At 33.6% G+C, this 24,292-nt stretch overlaps 1 protein-coding gene across 10 annotated transcripts in view; it reads right to left on the bottom strand.

Annotated features, from left to right (window-relative positions):
- The window catches only part of Rbpj (recombination signal binding protein for immunoglobulin kappa J region), a 209,934-nt gene that overhangs the window by 29,358 nt on the left and 156,284 nt on the right, over positions 1-24,292 (bottom strand). For 6 of the 10 annotated variants that reach the window (XM_048784292.1, XM_048784294.1, XM_048784297.1 and 3 more), the window contains one exon: positions 11,251-11,289. In XM_048784292.1, coding sequence (XP_048640249.1) covers positions 11,251-11,289 — 39 coding nt within the window. Of the gene's footprint in view, positions 1-8,219; positions 8,329-11,250; positions 11,290-18,992; positions 19,139-24,043; positions 24,101-24,292 lie in introns of those variants that run through there. The other 4 variants (XM_048784296.1, XM_048784293.1, XM_048784295.1 and 1 more) reach the window with 4 other exon arrangements.

Genomic DNA, 24,292 nt, shown 5'->3' with positions numbered 1-24,292 from the left:
GGTATTTATCATGTGGAACAAACCTCAGTTACAACTTCTAGAATAACTAAAACATTTACACTGGTAAAGTGGATTTAAATAATTTATAATCTTGCTCCATCCCCACCTTTCCTCCTCCAACTGTTAAAATCAATGGTTTTCATTGAATATAAAAGCCATATAAAACATTAAGTCATTCACATTTATTATTATATGACCCTAAAAAGACAATCCCATGTAAGGACTAAGAAAAGCTTATCATTTGCATGCAAATATATAATTATGAGAAGGATATTGCTAAATGTATAAAATTTAATGAAGCCTAATTCAAATGGAAAACTGGATTAATTCTGAAAAACTACAATATTAAGTCCTTCAAGTACAAGCTATTCTGACTACACATTTATTAAGCAAATGTTCTATTAAAAGTTCAATGTCTTAAATACATTTACTCACCCAATTATCTTACCAAATATTATAAAGAAGTAAGCTCTACAGAGATTAAATCATACCAATTATGAATCAACAAATCCCAATTCTTGAAGTGTTTTTACACATCACCAAACAAAAGCCAAGATTATTTCAAAGATATCACCAAGAAATACTTTCACCAAATTTAAATGCTATTCTATTTAGATTGTAAAGGAGGACAAATGTAAAACACAAGAGAACATCTACGTAATGAGTTATTAAATGTGAGGAATTCTAGTTTTATAGCACTTACACAAGAAGTGGCCTGGGAAAAATTCATTTAATCTCACCCAGCCTGTTTCCTCTTTGAAAACTGGAGCTCTAACACCATCTACCTAACATAGCATGGCTGTTTGGATCAAATGATATATCCTATGATAGCATTTAAATTTACTGACTGAAAACAAACAACTTGTTAGTTATAAGGCACAGCAAGTAATACCAGAATATAAATAAATTAAGAATTATTCTGTACACTAAAAGGGAACTCAAGGTCAAAATGGTAATGGAATATAATGATTAAAACAGTTATGTATAAAATGCGCCACAATAAACAGATGCGCATGTAAAGGAGAGGGTGCATGATAGAAAACTATGTGTCAGGTAAAATTTAGCAGAACTCTAAAGGAAAAGTAGACACAGGAAGTGGGAGGAGAAGAAAAGAAGGCATTCCATTCCCGGACTTGGAGTAGTGTAGTCCAGGCACAAACAACCTTGCACACTGGGTCCAGTGGGATTCCAGCTGAGGAATAATACAACCACAACAAGGAAATGCAGTAGCAAATGTTTCTTGAGTATTTATTATGTGCAGTCCCTTAACTAAGAACTTAGCAGTATTTCATGCAATTCTCATAATTTACCAAAATGTGTTGTTAATACTACTTGGACTGTCTTTCCCAAAGTTTTGCAATGACTAAGTAATAGGAACTGAAATAAATTCAGGATGATTATGATTTAAGCTATAGCAGTGAATAAAGCTTATGAAATGGATAGTCAAATTATGAAAGGCCCTCAAAACTGGACGTTTATAAACTTAAATACCAAGTATAAATATCATTCAAATCATTTCTTATCAAATGATGACAAAAATTGTAGAAGGTAATAAAATTGTAAGAAAACTAGAGAAAAACATAAAACATTAAACAATCTACCCCTTTGTGAATTGGGACAAGATCATAACTCAATTTTATCTGAATCTATTATTAAAAAACGTGCTGTGGAATTTGGATTTTTAATCAAGTAAAGGCAATGAGAGATCCTGCAGATTTTTAGATACGTAATTAATTTCCTGTTAGTTAATACTAGAGAAAGGACTAGAAGACAGAGATGAGACAAACATGTAAAAAAGGCTGTCACACTAAGAAGATAATAGGATGTAGTAGGGGAAAAGTCAGCTCAGCATAGAACATTTGCCTAACATGTGCAAGGAAGGCCCTAAATTCAATCCCTAGCTTCTCAAAAAAATAAAATAAAATAAAAGGGAGAAAGAGGAGACAGAACTGGTAGGAGATAGAACTGAGACTGGTATCTGATGCTGTAGATGGGCCCAACTTCAAGAGAGGGGAGCAATCAAAAGGTGAGGTATTAGTAACAAGAACCTAAGTGATGCCAGCTAGGAAAGGAAATAAGGTGTGTTGCTGGCTACAAGTATTTTACTTGTAAAATGAAAGGATATTATGATATCTAATGGGTAAGAAAAGAGGCATAAATATTTGGAAACACCCACTAGGGAATGGAAAAGGAAGCTGACAATGGACAGGTAAACCACTGACGATCAATATTAAAGGAGCAGCTAATGTTGGAATCCAAAAACAATGGTGCCAACTCCCACTAACACTCCAGTGAGCCTGCTGGGTATTAGACAGGATGACAATGATAAGGGTTTGGAGACAGTAAACCAGAGAGTTCAGTGTGTATTTAAAAAAAAAAAAAAAGCACAGTCTGGAGAAAGCCAATAACCTGATAAAATTGGCACAAAAGTTGCTGGCAATAAAACTTAAAAGAAATTGTTATTTAGTTAAAAAGAAAAGTCTTTAAGTGCAAATGAATTTCCCAAACTATATCTCTTTGCATTTATACTATCTATTAATCATTTAACAATTACCTGATTATATGTTTATCAGTTTTCATGTTTACTTTTCTTGTCTTCCCAAATAGACTACAAAGTCTTTAAGGGCAAGACCCATATAATATTCGAGGCAGTCACAAATTCTTTCTATAAAGATATTAATTATAATCATCAAGAATTAAAACTTCTGTACTAACAGAAGCCAACAACCTCAAGGGTGACACACTATGCATACTTCAGAAATGGGGATGTGTTAAATAACTCTCCTATAATAATACTGAAGATCCAGAATTCAAACCTAGGCATTTTGGCTCTTGAGAACAAAATTATATTAACAAAAAAGTTTTATTGGTTATGGGGGTGCATGCCTTGTAATGCCAGCTACTCTGAAGGCTGAGGCAGGAAAACCCAATTTGGAGGTCAGTCTGGGAAACAAGTTTTTAAAAGGCTAGGGGAATGGGGGGTGGGGGTTAATTCCTAGTGTTCATGAAGTCCTGGGTTTGATCCCCAAACCCACTAACAAAATAAGGATAACAAAGAAGAGGGCTGGGTATGGCTTGGTAGTACAGCACAATGCCTACCACAGTGAGGAAAAAAAAGTTTTGTAGTAGTTAAGAGCACAGATTTGCTATGAAACATGACATGTCTGAATCTTAACTGTCATTTACTACCCCAGCATTTTCTCCCTTGTGAAGTAAAGCGAGTTACTGTGGGGGAAAAAACTTAAAGTTAGCTCCTACACAATGACATATAGAAGTGTCAGTGTACTCCAACTATTGCCATTATTTCCTTAGAAAAGGTGCTTCAACCTCTTGTTAATAACTACACAAGGGTATGAGGGTACGTAGAGTGGGGACGGACTTCCACGAAAGCTTGGAGAACACACCTGGAATTGGGATTAGGGTGATGATCAGGCATCTTATCCAACTTGAAAAACACAAGTTCTGAAAGTACATCAGGAAAGCTGTGCACCTCTCCATCTTCCCACTGAAGATTTATTGAGAATCTTCTATATTGTGCTAGTTTCCAGCACTGGAAGTGACTATTTGTGATTAATGGAATATTAAATATTAAGAATTATGTTCACTGTCAATTAAGAGCTTGGTAATTTACTTTTTGTTCTTTAAGAAGCCATTTAAAAGGATGGTATACTCCATAAAAACACTAACAGCAAGGCCCATGGAATGATGGCCCATATACTTTTCATCCAAGTTAAGTAGGGTTTCTAGCTCAGCACTGTTGACATATTGTACAAAGTAATTCTTTGCTACTGGGGACTATCCAGCATATTACAAAATGTTTAGCAGCTTCTGTAGTTTCTATCCAGTAGTAGCACCCTGCCTTGTGTTGTGACATCCAAAAATGTCACCAGATATCGTCCAATATTGGGGCAGAGGTAGAATGGGGTGCTGTCATCCTTTTGAGGACTACTCAAAAATATTCCAACAATAAGATGTCACATCATTCAGTGTCTTTTTAAAACAAAGTGGGGGTAATTTTAGTATTAGAAAAAACACAATGCAGGACCTAAAGAATGCTTATTAGTAGAATTGCAGTAGCCTCCCTCTACGTACTGTTTTCTTTTTTTTAATGTATTCTACTTTGTAATATATGTAGCAGAAAGCAATTAAATTCATATTACACATACAGAGCACAATTTTTCATGTCTCTGGTTGTACACAAAGTAGAGTCACATGACTTTCTGTGATTTCACCCATATACCATAAACTGACTTATCTGACTCTTTAAAGAGACAGACCAAATTTACATAACCTTTATTACAGTATATTATTATAATTGTTCTAGTTACGATTGTTAATCTCTTACTGTGCCCAATTTATAAATTGAACTTTATCACAGGTATGTGTGTGTGTGTGTGTATATATATATATATATACATATACACACACACACACACACATACCTCCACACATGCACATGCACACATGCCCTCCACACATGCCCTCCACCACATATCAAATCTTTTCACACCTGATCTTGGGCTTCACAGACTCCAGAACTATGAGAAGTAGAATTTGTAATTTATAAGCTTACAGTTTCTGACATAAGGTTACAAAAGCCCAAGAGGACTAAACACTAATTGATTTTAACTTGCATTTCTTTAGAGCTTATCTGCCACAAGGTATGTGTTGTTTATAGACAATTCTTCAAATCATTTATCCCTTTCAAAAATTAGTTAATTTTCTTTTTGTTGACTTCTGAAAGCTCTTTTCATTGTCTAAACACAAAGACTTTATTCTTAACTTTCATGAAGTAAATGATCAATTTCTTCATTCCACAGAACGTTCTTTTGGCATTAATACTAAAAATCTTTGCTTGGTCAAGATCAAAGATCAAGATACTTCCACCTGTTTTCTTTTACAAACTTTAATTGGAATTCTACATTTAAGTCTATATTGAGTTAATTTTTGTATATGGTGCTATGGATGAATGGTAGTTATTTGTGTGAATATATGGATAACAGATTATTCTAGAATCATTTGTTAAAAAGACTATCATTTATCTAACTAAATTGCCTTTGCACCTTGATTGGAAAACAAATAAGCATATATTCAAAGAACAATTTCTGGCTATTATTCTGTTACAATGATCTACATCTTTCCCTAAGACTACATTTGATTTCTGTGGCTTCATAACAACTTTTGAAATCAGGCAATATAAAAGTACTTGCTGCTGTTTTTCAAGAATGTTTGGTTGTTCTAGATTGTTCTCATTTTCACATGAATGTTATAAATAGCCTGTCCAATAGCTGCTGGAACTCTGACTGGGACTGTGTCGAATCCATTGATCAATTCATGAAGAAAATATTTCTAACAAATACAAAGTCTTCTGTCAGAAGAACATTTACTTAGTAATTCAAGTTTTCCCAGCAATATTTAATAATTTTCATGGCAGAGATTTTGTACATCTTTTGTCAAGCTTTTCTCTAAGAATTACATATTGTTTGATGATACCTCATCAATTTCCAATTATTCATTACTAATATGAGGAAATATAATTGAGGTTTTTTTTAAGAGAGAGAGAGAGAGAGAATTTTTTTAATATTTATTTTTTAGTTTTCGGTGGACACAACATCTTTATTTTATTTTTATGTGGTGCTGAGGATCAAACCCAGCACCCTGCGCATGTTAGGCGAGCGCGTTACCACTTGAGCCACATCCCCAGCCCATAACTGAGTTTTATATGTTGATCCTGTATTCCACCACCCTGCCAAACTTGCTTATTAATTATAGTAGCTTTTAAGAAGATGATCATAACTTCTGAAAATGAAGTTTTATTTCTTTCTTTATATTTTTTTTTTTTTAATTTTTCATTTCTTTTTCTGGCCTTGTAATGATTAGAACCTCAAGTACAATGTTGAATTAAAAGTTATAAGAAAGAACTTTATTGTGTGGTCCTAATGTTAGACGGAAATACTCAGTCTTCCATTAAAAATATGGTAATAAATGTAGTTTTTCAGAGGTATCCTTTGTGATTGTTAGTAAATTCCCTTTATTTCTACCATACTATGAATTTTTATCAAGAATGAACGTTAAAAGCATTTTCTAAATCCCTTAAGATAACCACGTGATTTTCCTTCTTTGTTCTATTAACATGTTGAACTGACTTTTTCCATTTTTAAGATAAATCTCACTAGGTCTAACCATATTGTTGGATTTCATTTAAAAATTTATTAAGACTTTTTTACACCTTTCTTCACATGGAATATTGGTGCATTCTCCTGTAATGTTTTTGCTTTTAGTAATAACGCAATACTGTTCTCACAAGATGAACTGGGAAATATGTCCTACTCTCCAGTTTTCAGAAAGACTATGTGAAGAAATGGCATAATTACTTTTCTTAAACATTTCTGCAAATTTGTCAAAAAGTTTATAAAAACAAACTCAATCTCTTTAGATTTAAGGTTATTCAGATTACCCACCTCTTCTTGAGTAAGCTCAGGTAGTTTGCTAATTTTAAGGAATTTGTGTCTATCTTCAAAAGTTGTTGAATATATTGGCATAAAGTTATTTACAATATTTGCTTGCTATCCTTTAAGTGTCTGTAGAATCTGTAATGATGTCACCTTTCTTGTTCTTGTTCTTGCTCAGGCCTGTGAAAAATTCTTTCCATTTCTAGTATGTCTTAAAAAGTTTTATTTTGCCTTCAGTGGGTAGAGAACTCTAGGTCGACAGGCATTTTTCCAAACCCTTTGAGCACCTGAAAGCTCTTGCTTCACTGTCTTATCCATAGCAAAGTTTCAGATGAAAAACTTGCTATCATCCTTCCTTACCTTTGCGCTTTTGTAAATAATTTGTCTTTTGTCTCTGTTGCTTTTAAGATTTTTCTCTATCACTGGTTTTAATCAATTTGATTCTGATGTGCTTCTGTGTAGTTTCACACTTGGGATTTACTGAGTTTCTTGGATCTGTGGTTTAAAAGTTTTTAACAATGTTTAAAAAAAAATTCAGCCATTATTTCCTCATATATCACTTGAGTCACACCCTCTCCTTCAATGATTCCAATTACATGTAAATAAGGATGCTTGAAGACAGACCACAGCTCACTCACTAATGCTTGTCCTTTTTTCCAGACTTTTCCTGTTTCTTCACTTTAGATAGTTTTTACTGCTATGTCTTCAAGTTCACTATTCTCTCCTTCATCTACTCTGAAATTAACACCAAGTGTATTTTTTGCACCTTATTGTTGTTTTCATCTCTGGAAAATTCATTTGTGTCTCTTTTTAAAAATGTGTATCTTCCATGTCTTTATTAAACTGTTCCATCTCTCCTCTTGTTCAGAGATACAGAATAATTATAAATTGTTATTTAGTTGTTTATTATTACCACTGGTAGGTCAAATCCAACCCACTATGTCTGCTTTAGAAATAGATCTGTAATTCATTACACAGAAACACTAATTTGTTGACACATTATGGCTGCTTTTGTGCTCCAGCAGAGTTGAGTTATACCAGAAGTTGTATACGACACAAAACCAAAATATTTACCATCTGACCATTTTCCTAACTCTTAATCTTAGCTTCTTCAACATATTGATCACAAGCATATAATAACTGTTTTAATGTCATCTATGTCATTGCTGGGTTGGTTTTGACTGGTTTTTCTTCTCATTTTGGATATTTTCCTGCTTCTTTGTATGATTGATGTATATATATTTTTTGTTTTTGTTTGTTAGTGCTGCATGGTTTTTTTCATTCTTATATTCTTGAGCTCTGTTCTGGTACATAGTTACTTGAAAAGAGTTTGATCATTTCAGTCTTATTTTAAGTTTGCCACTTGTCTGGGCCTAATTTTACACCAAAGCCAAACTCTTCTGAGTTTAGCTGATGTTCTGTGAATTATGAGATTATTTTTCCTCTGTTCATTGAAAAGAGATACAATTCATAGCCCTAATTGAGTTTTAGGGATTGTTTCCTTTAATTCTTCTGGATGGTTTTCCCCACCGGTGGGTGATTGCTCACATACGTGTGCTGATCAATACTTGGCTGACAACTAAAAGAGAAAGAACCCTTTGCCAATCTCTGGAACTCTCTGTACTGTTCTTTCCTCTTCAGGTCTCTGCGCTGTGAACGCTAGCCATCTGAGCCTCCATGAATTCCAGCTTCACATGGACTCCCCCTCCCTACAACATGGCCTGGAACTCTCTCCAGGCTTGAAGCTGGGGCAATCATAGGGCTCACCTCATTTGTCTCCTGTTTCTTGGCAATCAATGTCCTTCCTTGCCTGTTGGTCAACATCTTGAAAACCGTTGTTTCATATATTTTGTCCATGTTTTTAGTTGTTTCAGGCTGGAGAGTAATTCCAGTTCCTGTTACACCATCTTGGCCAGAAGTAGTAGTCCTAAAAACTACTAAAATTTTCCAAAGAGGGAAAACTGCTTAACGGGTAAATGATGGAAAATCATTATCAAGTAGATGGGACCTAACTAGATTTCTGTATGTATTTAGGAAAAGGAAAGGAAAATTTCTTTATGAAGTATATTATCATATTGTTATTTTTACAGATATATCCATTAAAGAAACTTATTCATAAAAATATATTTTATTGTTAGAAATAACTCCAACTAATCACTGCTGGTAATAAAATAAAAATCTTTATCTATTAAATTTCAAAATGTCTAAATATGTGAACACAGTAATTCTGCTTAGAAGAACTTATTCAACAGATATATAAAAACAAATAATGGAAAATTTGTGAGACAAATTATATTTTCACAGTATACTTTACCTAGAATACTTATATAATAATGTATTTTTAAAAATGTTTTTAAATTTTATAATAACTTAAGAATTACAGAAAAGTTATAAAACTAGTACTAAGAATTCCTAGTCACCCTTCACCTAGACTTCTCAAATTTTAATATTTTACCATGTTTGCATATTGCCTTTTAAACCTTTAAGAACCTCTATAGACATATCATTTTACCCAATATAGGAAAGTGTTTATTTTTTTAAAAAGGACATTCTTATAATTACAATGCAATTATCACTTACACAATACTAATATCTATTCTACAGATTTTACTTGAATTTGTCACTTATTCAATAAACCTGTACTTGTGGGGGTGGGGTGTTATCAAGATAAACTGCTTGATAAACTACTGCTCTTTGCCCTATCAGGACAGCCACTGGGTTTTGCACATAAAAATGTGTTGGAACACAGAAATTCCATTCCTAAGAACAGAGTTGACAATTCACAACAGACTCAATCTGGCCCACAAAGGCAACATGTTTATTATCTGATCTATTACAGAAACCATTTGCCTACTCCAGCTTTATAGGACAGGAAAACTTCTTTCCTAGCTCAGGATTTACTTAAATGGGGTTATGTCTCTATGGTTTCCTTTAATCCAGAGTAGTTCTTCAATCTGTGGTTTTATTTATTGATTGATTTAGCTAGCTAGCTAGGGGGGAATTAAACCCAGTGAGGCTTAAACACTGAGCCATATCCACCCTTTTCATATTTTTATTTTGAGTCAGGGACTTGCAGTGTTGCTTAACCTGGCTTTGAACTTTCGAACATCCTGTCTCAGCCTCCCAAGCTGCTGGGATTACAGGCATGCACCACTATGCCCTGGCCAATCTGTGGTTTTGACCTTGAGATTTTGAAGAATGAATATAATTTATTATACAGAATGTCCCTCCTTTTGCATCTCTCTGATGCTTCCTTTCACCTAAAGTGATACGACGTCCTCCTTGGGATGCACATTATATCTATTTGTCCATTACTGGTGATGCTAATTTAGATCACTTACGTAAGGTGGTATCTGCTAATTTTCTGCACTGCCATTTTACTGTCCCTTTAAACTTCAAGAGAATCCACTTTGGAATTAGACATTTTGCTTTTCTTTAAATTTTAATCCAGTAGTTTAAGCATCCACTTGATGATATATATAATAATCACTATTGTGTCTATCAAGTAGTGATTTCCTTAATTTAATATTCCTTCTACATTTATTAGATGGTATTCTTTTATAAGGAAAAGCTATCCCCTGTTCCCTATTTATTCATTTATATAAATAATTTTAAAATGTTTACATAAATAAATAATTCTAGAATTTTAGGGACTTTAGAATATATGAATAGAATTCAAGGTTTGAGGTTACCAAAACTAAAAATCTGAAACCCATAATGTTTGAAAATCTGAAACTTTTTGAGCTTTATGGTGACACTCAAAAAAGTTTGGATTTTCAGATTAGAAATGCTCAAGCTGCACAGACTACTAAACTATCACTTGATTCTACAGCTTTTAATCCATTACATTATTATTTATTTGATGATGAAAATGTTCTAGATTTGGACAACAAAAAGAGCTCCTTTAAATCGTCTCCTGTATTCTTCTGGCAGGTCCTATTCTTTTAAGTGCAACAGTTTTTTAAATAGTAGCATTAATTTGGAAATAACCTAAATGGCCACCAATATGGAATATTAAATAAAGAAAGGTACGAAGACAATGGAAAACCAGGAAGCCATTAAGGAGAACTATCCAAGTAGAAGATGTATTGTGGTTACAAAGTAGGGAACAACAGTAGGATATGTTTCCAGTTCAGTGGGAAAAGAAAAAGAAAAAAGACAGACATATCTATCTCTTTACATACAATTTTCTTGAAAGATTAAAAAAAGAAATTAGCAATAATGAACACTAGGACTATGACTAGGGTTGAGTTTCTTTATTTTATAACCTCTGACCTAAAATTTTTTAGTTGTTTTTAAAATAATATTTTTAAATTTAACATCTATAATAAGATGTATAGTATAAAATCAATTTATGTAATTAGAACATAGTACCAGTTTATTCTCACTAAAAACAGGCAAAACCTCATATTTTCTTTAAAATGGTGAAAAAATGTATTCCTTAAAATTCTTTAAATCATTAAATCTGTAATCAGCAAACTGTGACTGGTTAAACACACTGCTGGATACAAGAAGTTTTGTTTATATTGTTGCCCTTGTTACATTCACCATACAATACTGAAGATTAATTTTCAAAATGGTTTCATCTTTCCTCTTTGAACTATATCCTATTATTTCTGTTTTGTTTGTTTGTTTCTTTTTGGGGGAAGCAGAGGAGAAAGTTGGGGGGATGGGAATGTATTTATGCTCTAGATACCAATATTTGAATGATTTCTAAGAGCACCTAATTATAGTTTCAAAAATGACGGGATCTCCATGCATATAAAATGTTTGAGTAGACGATTAATATAATACTTACCTAGTGAGTCGTTTAGGTGGGGGCCTCTCACCAAATTTCCTAGAAAATAAAGTAAAAAAAAAAAAAATTAAACACACTGCATGAGATACTCCATAGTAAGTTATTTTAGGTATCATGAAATTTCCTTTATGACTTCAACCTCACTGAATAACAGTGGAAAGAGAAATCATCCAGCAATCAACTGCACCAGGAAATAACAAAATACTCACTTTAAAACAGTTCTTAAAACAAAACCAGGATACCCCAAGTAGGCCTTATACACCTACTCAAGCAAGGAGAACACTGATCAGATGAGGATAACAGGTTCTGTAATTTTAGAGACATCTCAAAAAAAATTTAAAAATTTTAAAAATAACTAACCAAAGATCCTCCAGTCTCTCATAATTGGCAGCACTAAGAAAAGTACTCTCAGCTCAAGAGGGGATACAGCATTCACAAGTGTTTGCCATGTTTCAGGCTCTACATACTTTTACACATTACCATATTTTATCATCATAAAACAATTCTATAAGGTATATATTGGCCTCATCTTAAAGATGGGAAAACAATTTGTCCAAAGTCACAAAGTAAATTAAGTGGTAGGCCAACTTAAGAATGAAACCCAGATTTTGACAACTGTTTTACAATCTAATTAATTAGGCCCTGTAAGAGAAATGTGCTAAATGGGTTAGCATATAGGCATTCACTTAATTGGGAGCAGGCAAGGGGAAAATCATAAGCAAAAGAAAAACCACAGAATTCAGGATGGAATGATAACACAACACTAGAGTGAGGCTCTGGAGTAGGACTGTTTGAGTTCAAATTCATAATTTGGCATTTACTTGCTATGTAACTGAAATTAGTTGTGATTCTACAAAACTTAAGTTTTCCTATCAATAAAAAGGACATAGTAGTGTTGAGAGAATTAAAGGTAGAAATTGATGTTCTAATTAATATATAGAAAATATACAGAACAGTTCCTGAAAAACAGTATGTGCTCAAAAAACAATTTTTAAGGTTATAAATGGTTAAGCCAAAAGAACTAAATAAAGCAATTACAAAACCAATAGAGACAAGTACAAGAAGAGTAAACTAGTTCCTAGGTGATAATCTCTTATTTCTTCTGAAACAGGAAAATGTGATTCTCTTTTGAAAGACAGTGATGAAACTGCATTTGAAGAGAAAGGCCAATAGATGTTTTTATCTATAAGCAAGACTGCTGTTATAAGCAGTTACTTGTTCAGAAGCACAGTTACAGGCTGTGAAGGCTTATTGACTTATAATATCTATGCTATATTTATGAAGCTCCACAAGACTATTAACTTTGATGATAAGTCTTAGGATTCTATTTAGTTCATTTCCTGAAGTTAAATAAATGTCATAGTGACACTGACACTGTTTATGAATTCAATATCTATAAGTGATAGGTATCTATACCTAATATTTTCATATTTTAATTAATTCTAAAACATCAAAAAGTGGCTTTAACTGAAATAGCACAAAATGAGCAAATATACATTCTTATGAGCAGAATTCTCATTAGTTTTCTTTGATTTTTTATATTACAAAATACTCAATTTTTAAAATCAAGAAACAAAACACAATGTTTTAATGGTAACACCAGCAAGGCAAGCTAAAAAGACCATTCAAAACACTCAACTATTGGTTGATCCATGAATCACAGCTATGGAGTTAAAAGCAAAAATCAGCACTGAATCTTTTTCTACTGGAAAGGTTTTTTGAAAATCTGTAAACTGATTAATTGTACCACTACAGCATATAGGTACAATAAAACTGTCTTAGCATTAGCAGATACAGAATATATTATAAAACCCACAAAGATTATTATACATGTAGAACCATATTTCTTAGAGAGAAGCACAGTGAAGTTTGGCTGGAATCTACCTAAGGGTTCAAGCGGTAAAAATTTTAGACAGATAATGAACAAAATAAAAATCTCAATATTGCCATCATCTTTTCTACTAGCTCTAATATTCTAGCTAGAACTACTAAGGACTACTAAGAGTCACTACACTCAAAATTCAAATATTAAATTTTATTTCTACATGCTTTAAAATTCTGGAAAAGTTACATTCACAAGTAAATGATGATTAAAATAGCCAAGACCCTTTTTTAAAAATACTAATTAAATCAAGCTAACAATTACATAGCATGCTTGCACAACATCACTCCTGCATCAACAGAAAATCGGAGCAACAGAGGTACTGCTGAGACTGGACAACAACACACAAAACCATGAATCATCTTCTACCTAGGTGCCATTCTAAGGCCAGGAATCATAAAAATTGAAATCAAATTGCTTCTTATGTACATAATAAAGTTATCTCCAATAATTTTGTGTGCAATCCTGAACCTCTGTTTAACACACGTGACATCACATTCCTGTTTATCTCATTTAACTAATGGTTACTGTATTTAATGGAGTGTGGAAAGAATTAGAAAATGGGATGTCTCAAGAAGATTTCACAAAGCATGTACTAGATTCACAATGTACAACTCTGATGGGCATGATCCAACTAAATTTTGATCATTTAATAAATCCTCTTTGGCATATATATGGAAAAAATGTCAAGTTAAACTAAGATATACAGTATCTTGTACTGACCAAGACCCATCTTCATTACTAATCTGATATATGACTAACATAAAACTCTGAGAATTATTTACTGGAAAAAAGAAGGTCTTCCCTTTTAATCACTGGTGAGTCCATAAAATTCATGATGTAATATATAGAGTATGCAACCAAAATAATCACTTCTCAGCAGAAAAATAGTAATCAACTATCAATTACTGAGACTGATTATAACCTAAAGATTAGGAGATGGGCAAGTACAGTTTGCAATCTACCTTGAAAAACATCTGTGTACCTACATAATCTAAATTAACAAGTGACTAGAAATAAGCTGGGCCAAGTTTACACCATGTAAACCATCATTTTATAATAGGTATAGGCTATGTTTCACAATACAAAGGAAAAAAATGTAAGCCTATAAGTGTCCAGGGAACCTTCTTAACTTCATAAAATAATGAGTTAAACTGCTATTCAATTTCTCTTTTGATGATTATAGATTATCAACACTGCATTTGCATGAGGTTTCTCAAATTTTCTACATTCTGTATAAATGTACTTTTAATTAAATGTAATAATCCCGATAAATATGTAAAGTGAAAAGGTTCTGATTCTAGGCCTTTCTTTTTAAAGTAAAAAGTGAAAATCAGCTAGAGTACAGTTGATTTGCACCATGCCCCTCCCTTCTTGTTCTATGTTCACATATTTCTTCCTCAGACTGGAGTGAAAGTGAATGAAACATGTGCTTGCTTTAGCCAGTATGCTCATATAATAATTTGGCTCAATAAAATTTATATCTTCAGTGTCTATATGTCATCAGTATAATTTTAAATTAGCAAATTCATTTTACTTTTAATGCACTTGCTTTCCCTTCTTAGACAATAATGATCTTATATTCCCCCAAATGAGAAGAGCTATGGAAAATGCTAATCACAGTAGCTAAATCTAATTTTATACATCAAGAAGTGTGAGATTGGGCTGGGGATGTGGCTCAAGCAGTAACGCGCTTGCCTGGCATGCGTGGGGCGTTGGGTTCGATCCTCAGCACCACATAAAAATAAAGATGTTGTGTCCACCAAAAACTAAAAAATAAATATTAAAAAAATTCTCTCTCTCTTAAAAAAAAGTGTGTGATAGATTGTTTTAATTTGTAATTTCATTAAACACAACACTTCCTACCTGATGGGTTCCCATATATCCTCTAATCTCTTAGAATTTTCAAAATATGTGGAAAACTTACACACACATTAAACTTATATACTCGTACTTCCTTCTGTTCATGGAGGAAGTACAGCAGTGTTTCCTCCCACACAAGATACACTTCCTTCTATATTCAGTCTGTGAAGTAAGTATATGACCACAAATGTGCTGAGGACAAATATGATAAAAAATTATTAAACCTTTTCTGGCTAAAGGATATTTCACATGAGAAAAACAAGTCAAAAATCAAGAAAGGAGGGGAAACAAACAAGAAAAAAATGTTTTAAGATACATAACAATTTGGTAATTACACCACTATTAAGATAAAGCAAAAACCCTCATGTATGTAGAATATTGTCTAGTAATAGTAGTAGAACTTTGGTTTTGAAAATAAACAGATGGCTTGAAAAATAAGCTCAAATCATTAGGGAAACTTCTGGATTGTAGAACTTAAAGTAATTCTTTCTAGTTTCCAAATTTTCTACTTAATGCAGAAATGAGATTAAAATAAATAAGGAAAGAAACAATGTACAAAAGAAAGCATTAACTACCTAAATTCATAATTAAACCGAACTTTACACTAAACCTGTAATAAACAGTTTTTAATTTTATACAATCAAAAGTATTGGGATTTTCTGAACCATGATTTAAGAGAGGGAAATGAAGAAGTACTAAATTAGGGAAAAATCAGGAAACCCAAAATTCACACCTTCAAGGCAGTTACCACCAATAGGAGGAATAGAAACAAAAGCAAACAAAAACAAGAACAAAGTATAGTGCTGGAAAACTACTTAGTAACTAACTCTTAAAAAATAAATTTAAAATGTATATACACACATTAGAAAAGGGTACATGTAATGCTCTTTTCAAATCTGTTCTTCAGCAAGTATTTATTGAATATGTAGCAAGGGCCAAGTACAGGTATTTGGTATGTGCATGTATGTGTGTGTGCATGCACTCACACATGGATCAGTGAACAAGAGACACATGCTCCTTTGAAACTTATGTGCAATTGGGACAAATGGACAATTATTTACTACGAAAGATTTACTCATTTTCCATTCATGGATAAATACAGAATAAAACAGCTTATATTAAGTCACACAATCTCTAAACAAGACACTATATCTGTGGCTGGGGGTGCAGCTTAATGGTAAAATATTTGCCCAGCATGTATATGTGTAAGGCCCTGAAATTGATCCCCAGCACTGCAAAAATAAATAAACTAGGTCAGCTTTTTTCACACTTCAATTTCTAGTTGTGAACCTGCTTATACTTTAAGAACCACATTTAACAGCAATGTTGCTCCAAACTCAGGTAGGTATAGCTAGTGCTCCCTCATTACTATAACAAAGATGACCAAGGCATGATGATGTATTCTCCTGAACTAACCCATTTATTAAGCATGTTTTTATTGAAATAAACACTCCCTGGGATACATTTCAAAGACATGCATGTAACTACATGTGTGCTGACCACTTCTGAGGAGAAACTCCCAACTCTTGTACGCTTTGTAGAAACATTTGAAAAGAACTATTAATTTTTTAAGTATCTTCATCCTACCTTTTCTTTTAATCAAGAAACAAAAATAAAACAAAACCCCTTCTTTTTGTAAAAATCTCCCAGCAGTTTCTATAAAGAATAGGAAAAGTGGAAAGAAAAATGAGAGCTATCAATCATCATCTCCAACTATGCTTGGCATGAGGCTTTTTAGCTAAAATCTCCAATAATAGTACAGGTTAGGTTAAGGTTGTCTTTCCAAATATCCATATCTAAAGAAGACTTCCAGTGGAATAAATCTGTAATAGCAAAAAGCTCTGCTTATGTAGATAGCATAAGTAAATTGTGAGAATAATGACCTCCATTAATATCTTACATGAAGATCTTATATAAAAAATTATGGCTTAAAAAGAAAATCTGTAGCCTCAAAAAGAGGTGCAATCAGATTCTGGGCAAACTACTCCAATTTCACATATCACCGAATGGGACTACCACTAGCTAGCTTAGTGACAGAATCATATGTTTAGCATGTGTGAGGCCTTGGGTTCAATTCCCAGAACTACCCCTCCAAAAGAAATGAACAGGGAGATAGATACAAGAGACTGAGAATACTATACCAAATACCTCCTAATATGATACATTAAAACACAATATTACTTTTGTGATATTACTGCCAAAAATGCAGAACCTGATTCTAAACATAAGGAACAAATCCAAATTGTGAAACAGCTTATCCAAAATTAAGGAACTGGCCCAGATAAAAGAATACTTAAGACACATAACAATTGGACAATGCAACATATGGTGCCAAAACTACTTTTGCTATAAAAGACACTATTCAGACAACTGACAAAATCTGGATAAAACCTACAGATAAAGGACCAAATCAATTTCAATTTCCCAATTTTGTAACAGTACAATGGTAATGGAAGAGAAGGTCCTTACTTTTAGAAACATTTGATGTAGAATTTAGAGAGAAAAAGATATTATGTCTACTTCTTTCTTTCAAATGGTTCAGGGAAAATAGTTCATCTGGGTACATGTAGTGTGTGAATAGTGACAAGGTGAAAGTTGCAAATGTTAACATTTGAGATATCTAGATGAACTCTAATATTCTTCCAACTTTTCTATAAAATGAAATTATATCAGGAAAACAAAACAAAAAAGCTGCACCCAGAGAAACATGCATCTCTTAAATCAAGATGCTGGCCTGACTCTACTTGCTATAGAACCTGATGGTGAAAAATAAATCAAAAAACATTCACATGATATTTTTTGAGGTGGCATGTAAGATGCTCTGTGGTCAGCTTCCTGGCACAGCTTTTATGTTGTTAAGATAATTATTAAAGAATTGCTTGCTGTAAATTTAAAGTTTGATAATATCCAGTGTTAGTGGTATATAAATGAAGAAACAGAACTATATCATATACCCTCAGGAGTATAAATTTATTCAGTCTTTTTGGAAGACATTTAGGCAATGTCTATTATAATTCAACATTTGCAGTCATTTGACTCAGCCATTTCAATTATAGAAATATACATAGATAATTTGTGACTGCAAAGTATGCATGAAGATGTTCAATAAAATATCATTTGTACCAACAAAAAAATTTTTAAATCCATACATACAATGAATATAGTCTGTTGATTACACAGCACTTCCCATTTATGCCCACATATACAAGCAAAAAACTATTCAGGTAGCAGCATTAATTTTGAATGAGATGCACATCTTTCTTCACTTCCATGTATATACACAACACAGATACAACCTATATACAATTATTAATGATTATGGTGGACAGCTATGAAAATTCCATTTTGCTTTAGAATGTACTACATAATTTGACAGATTTTTCCTTTACTAATTAAGTTTGGCATATGAAAATAGCAAAATGAAATTGTTATTCATCCACCAACACCCACTCAGTATCAATTTTAGAATACAAGGGACTTGAAATGAAAACAGAGAAAATAAAAACAAAGATAAGAATTCATAAAAATTGTCTTAGAAAGCAAATTTCCTGAGAGCATTCTTAAAAACATATGCTAGACTCAGAGAACCACATTTGTATCTTTACGGAAAAGCTACACTTTCACAAAGGAAATGCAATTTAAAGAACATTAAGAGTTTCCAATCTTGACTTTTTAGTTTTTTAAAATTTTTATTTGGGTTGTACTAGTGATTAAACCCAGAGTTTTGCACATGCAAGACAAGTACTTTACCACTACATCTCGAGTCCTTTTTATTTTGGATCTTGCTAAGTTGTATGGGCTGGTTTCAAATTTGTGATCTTCCTGCCTTCGCCTCCAGAGTAGCTGGGATCACAGGCATGCATTAATACACTGGACCCAATCTTAACTTTTGCTACTATATTCTTCAAGCACCTTAATTTTATGAACTGCATTTTCAAATGTCACATGGTTTTATGAATTTTAGTCATGATTCTCTGATCATCACAAGTCTGCCTACCTTCTTGTTTTGTCTTCCATCCCCTCACCCAGTACAGAAAGTCAAGATGTAGGGGCTGGGGTTATAGCTCAGTAGTAGAGCACTTGCCTTGCTCTTGCTGGGTTTGATCCTCAGCACCACATAAAAAAAATAAAATAAAAGAAAGAAAGAAAAGATATTGTGTCTATCTTAAAAAAAAAAAAAAAAAAGAAAGTAAAGATGTATGGTAGAGGTAAAGCAGACCAAAAGGTGCCATGTGATGAGGCACATACAAGTTGATCACATAGCAAGTCAGGGGAGAGAGTCAAATGCTGTGATAAGCACACAGACCCAGGGCTTGCTTCAATCCAAATCCTAGCAAAGTGCAAAATAAACCACGGTGAGACCTGGAACAGAAAAGTTAATTAAACTCTCTATGCCTCAGTTTCCTCATCTGAAAACACAGATGAAATTATTTCCACACAGAGTTCTTGTGAAAATTTAAAAGGTTCATACATTTAAAGTTCTGACAAGAGTGCCTCTCACCAACTAAGCACTTGATAAACACCATTATTCTTTCAAGGTTGGATTACTGAATGACATTTACATTAACAAATACAATGAAACTGAAATGGACCCTTCAAAATAATATATTTTTATACTGTGGTGTGTGGTGGCACATGCCTGTAATCCCAGTGGATCCGGAGGCTGAGGCAGGAGGATTCTGAGTTCAAAGCCAGTCTCAGCAACTTAGTGAGGCCCTAAGAGCACTCAGAGAGACCATGTCTCTGAATAAAACATAAAAAAAAAGCTGGGAATGTGGCTCAGGGTGAAGGACCCCTGGGTTCAACCCTTGGTACCAAAATAAACAAATAAATAAATAAAATACAAGTAGCTGAAATTATATATCTGACAAGGGACCAATATTCAGAATACATAAAATGTTATCTACAACTCAACAACAATTTAAAAAGACTTGAATGGACATTTCTCCAAAAGGCAATATGCTCATGAAAATGTTCAACATCACTAATAAGGCAAATGAAAATCAAAACCACAATGACACCACTTTATACCTATTAGTATGGCTGTTACTATCAAAAACAACAACAAAGTAAGCAAGGTTGGTAAGGATGTGGGGGAAATGGGACTCTGTACGTTGCTGGTGAGAATGTAAAAACAGTGCAGCTACTATAAAAAACAATATGGTTCTTCAAAAAAATTAAACAGAGTTATCATATCCAATTCCACTTCAAGGCACATAAACAAAAGAAATAAAAGCAGGTGTTCAAAAAGATAGTTTTACATTTATACTTAAAGCAACTACCTTTTACCTTAGGCAAAAAGTAGAAGGAACGTTCACTAACAAAGAATAAACAAAATGAGATATATACAGACAAGGGTATATTATTTAGCCCAAAAAGGAACGAAATACTGTAGCACATGCTACATCATGGATGACCCTGGAAGACATTATGCTAAGTGAAACAAGATAGACACACAGAACAAACAGTGTATTAGAGGTACCTAGGGTAATCAAATTCACAAGGACAGAAAGCAGAATGATGGCTGTCAGGGGAAGGTGTGCCTGATATTCAAAAGGTGCTCAATAAATATTTACTGAATGAACAAATGTATGGGCACATATTTCTGAAATATAACAGCTTCTATAAAACATATGACAATTAAGACACTCAATTCTTTCCAACTCTATTATCATTCCACAACTGCTAACTAGGCATGCAAAACCAGGAATCAGATGAAGAACAAGGAGCAAGCCATCTACACCAGAGGCTCTGGGGTGACCACTAATTCATCAACACGAATGAACTGTAGAGGTGCCCATGTATTGGGTACCTAGCAGGGTTCTGGGTGCTCTACATACAGTATGCCTCTCAGCCGTCACCAAAAAAGAGAATTCCATTCTAAAGATAAGATAGGGGGAAAGAGGAGCAAAGCTGAGTCTGACCCAAACTCACACATTTAGGAAATAAGTGGCAGACAGGGGTGTAATTCATTTGTGACTTCAAAGTAAACTGATTTTCTCTGTGTTAACAAATATGTAGCAATCCTACAAGAAGTTAAGAACTGAAGACATGCAGCAAAAAGGGAAATAGAGAATTATTACTATGGACATGGAGTTTCAGTTGGGAACGATGAAAAAGTTCTAGAGGCTGATGCTGTTGACAGCTGTACAGCAATGTGAATGTACTTAATGCTACTGGACTGTACACTTAATTTTACATTGTGGATATCTTACAAGAATAATATATATTTAGGTTTGCCTTACACTGACTTAGCATGTTACTAGGCTTGTCTTGGAGGGCCCTATATTACTGTCACCAGCGGCTCACCAGTAACTTAGAAAAAGCAAATTAAGTAGATGCCAAAACAAACAAAAAGAATCCAAGGAATATATGTGTATATAAATGATTTTTACTACTATCAAGGCAAAGATGTAAAGGAAAGAGATGGCATGATGAAGTCTGTCTTAGGAAAGGCAGGCAGCTCAGTCAACATACGACAACCCTTGTATGTGGCCTGTGTCTCTCTCCACAAAGACTGCTTAGGACAGACAGAACATCTTATATGCAAAATAGAGTAATCATGAAAAACTGGCTTATTCCTACAAGATGAAATCACATAATTTTCTTCCTAATACTTTCCTTCATATTTCTCATTGCCACCTCAAATTATAAACAATTTTCATTGTTTATAAAGAAAATAAAATATTTTCTTTCCATAAAATTGTTGGCAGCAATTTTTGAGGTTGTCAGTGGCATTATGTAATCCTGAATTTCTGAAGGCTAGGTAGTAACTCAAAAAATTGTTCTAGGAAGAAATATACCAGACAATTGAGGGTTATTATAGTCTTCTCGGCTTTTAAAATGCTCTTTCCAACAATTAATGAGACTCTTAAAAAAATAAGAAGAAAACATGAAACAGCAAAAGTAAAAGAGATATTTTTTTCCCTTCCCATGAAATGTAAGATTGTCCATTGAGTACAACTACATGTAAAACTTCTTAATCTGTTTTCCAAGGGTTCTATTCTTGAAAATAAATGCAACTTTTAGTGTGTAGTCCATCTGTGTGGTAATGGGGTCCAGTTATTTGGTAACCACTGTCCAGGACAGGTAAATAAGCATTTGGTAGGAAGACTAATCAGATCTCCAAGAAGAGACTTCAGCAGAAAGGGCCAAGGAGACTAATGGAGAAGCAAATGAGAGAAAAAAATAAGCTGAGTATCAGAAGGCATCTCAGAATTAGTTCTTGTCTCTAAAGAATTAACAAACTATAGAAAAATGTAATTAGCAGTTTAAAAAAATAATAATAATTTAGCCAAAGAATCTGTTTTTAAACCTGGACTCTATATTGAGTCTCAATACCCTAGAAATAAAATATTACAAATATCCAGTGAAAATTCAAACTATAATATTGGTAGATAAAGGCCAAGTAAGTATACTCTTCAGCTATCATCACACAGATGGAAATATTGGTGACAGAAAAGAAATGCTTCGCTGTAATGGTTCTATTCATCTTGATTCAGCTTCTAGATTCAGACTCAGACACAGTATTGTACAATTAGGTGGAACATGAAGAACCCATTTTTTTCCCTTCATTAAAGTATACTTGAGAAATTACTGGTACTCCTAGGCCAATAACAAATTTTAAAATATCTGCTGTTGACCTTAGATTTTTTATTGCTGATTAAGTTCAAAAATGGTCGAAATAGCCTGTCCTTCAGGAGACTCTTCTGAATATTAAATGTGAGAATTTAGGTAAATGTGAACAAATGGATATCAAAAAAATATGTAATAGAATGCTCACAACATCATTAGATATAATAAACCCAAATTAGAAACAAACCAAATGTTTGGAAAAATTATACAATCGCACAACACAGTACTATTAATGTAACAAAATCAAACAACTTATTACTCCATTTGCAATGTTGTAGTACCAAAAGAACGCAGACTTAAAAGGTATAATATTGCAAAATTCTATTTATATGAAAATCAAAAGCAGGCAAAAATAGTCTCCAGTATCCATCAGATTCAGTTACCATGGAGAAGAAGGGATACAGACACCAGAGGGGCTATGAGAAGGGCCTCTGGGGAGCTAGCCAGCAATACTCCTTCCTTATGTCATGGCTATTATGTAGTAATTACTATACTATATACTTGGAGCACACAGCAATTAAGAAGGAAAATGGTCCCTCTCCAGGTGGAGGTACAACACAACAGCAGCTAAGGAAAACAGGCATTATGATACATACTTTATATGAACATCATACTTTCTACCCACATGCATCTTATAAGGCAGGTGTGATTATCCCTCATTAGACATAGAAGAAACTTGGTTTAGCACCTGCCTTACCCAAATTCACATACTGGCAAATTTTGTTCAAAATGTAAATAGTTTAATATTCATGATTTTCCACATAATCTGCATTAAGATAGAATTTTAACTGTAGTTCAGTTCTGGATATGAAAATGTGAAAGGGGTGACAAGTTGTGTGTTTTTTTTTGGGGGGGGGTTGGTTTTTTTTGAGAGGGGTATTGGGCACTGATCTCAGGGGCACTTTACCACTGAGATACATACATCCCCAGTCCTTTTCTTCTTACTATTATTTTTATTTGAGACAGGGTCTTGCTAAATTGCTGAGGGTCTCCTTAAGTTGTTGACGCTGGGCTGGCCTTGAACTTGCGATCCTCCTGTCTTGGGCTCCAAAGTTGCTGGAATTATAGGTGTGTGTAACTGTGCTCAGCTAGGACATTAATGTTAATGCTAGGATTACAAAGTATACTAAAACTTTCTATGATATAGCTTAAATTGGTTTGCTTGAAATGAGGAGGGATGGAGGGAGGTCAACCAAAAGAAAATTTTAAAGAAAACTTTCATTACCTTCCCAATTTTCACCTATTGATTAAAGTTATATGAGTAAAGAACAAATATTTCTTTGATTACTGGAAAGTGAAGAAATGTTTCCTAAATACACAGAATTCAGGAAATCTAAAGACATCTCCTCTGAGAGCCAAACCTTGACTAATGCATACATACACAAACGTATGAATATATGTGCGCTGCTTTACCTTTGGGTGGTCCTGCATGCAGTCTAATTCTTTTATAACCATCAAAGGAGTCTCTGCCTGGCACGAGCAAAGAAAAGGTTTAAAATGAGAGTGGTGAGATCATTAAGTAGTGATTAAAAGCACAGATCATCAGTAACTTATGGTGGCACTGCACTATTACAAGAGTGAAGGTTTTGAGGATCTAAGTGAAACCAAGAGAACACTTCAATAACCCCCCCCCCTACCGATTGCTCTTTTGCTTTCATTACC

This window comes from Marmota marmota, unplaced genomic scaffold (genome assembly GCF_001458135.2).
Source record: "Marmota marmota marmota unplaced genomic scaffold, marMar, whole genome shotgun sequence".
Taxonomy (NCBI): domain Eukaryota; kingdom Metazoa; phylum Chordata; class Mammalia; order Rodentia; family Sciuridae; genus Marmota; species Marmota marmota.
Note: the sequence above shows the minus strand (reverse complement) of the source record. Positions and strands in the feature narration are given on the sequence as shown.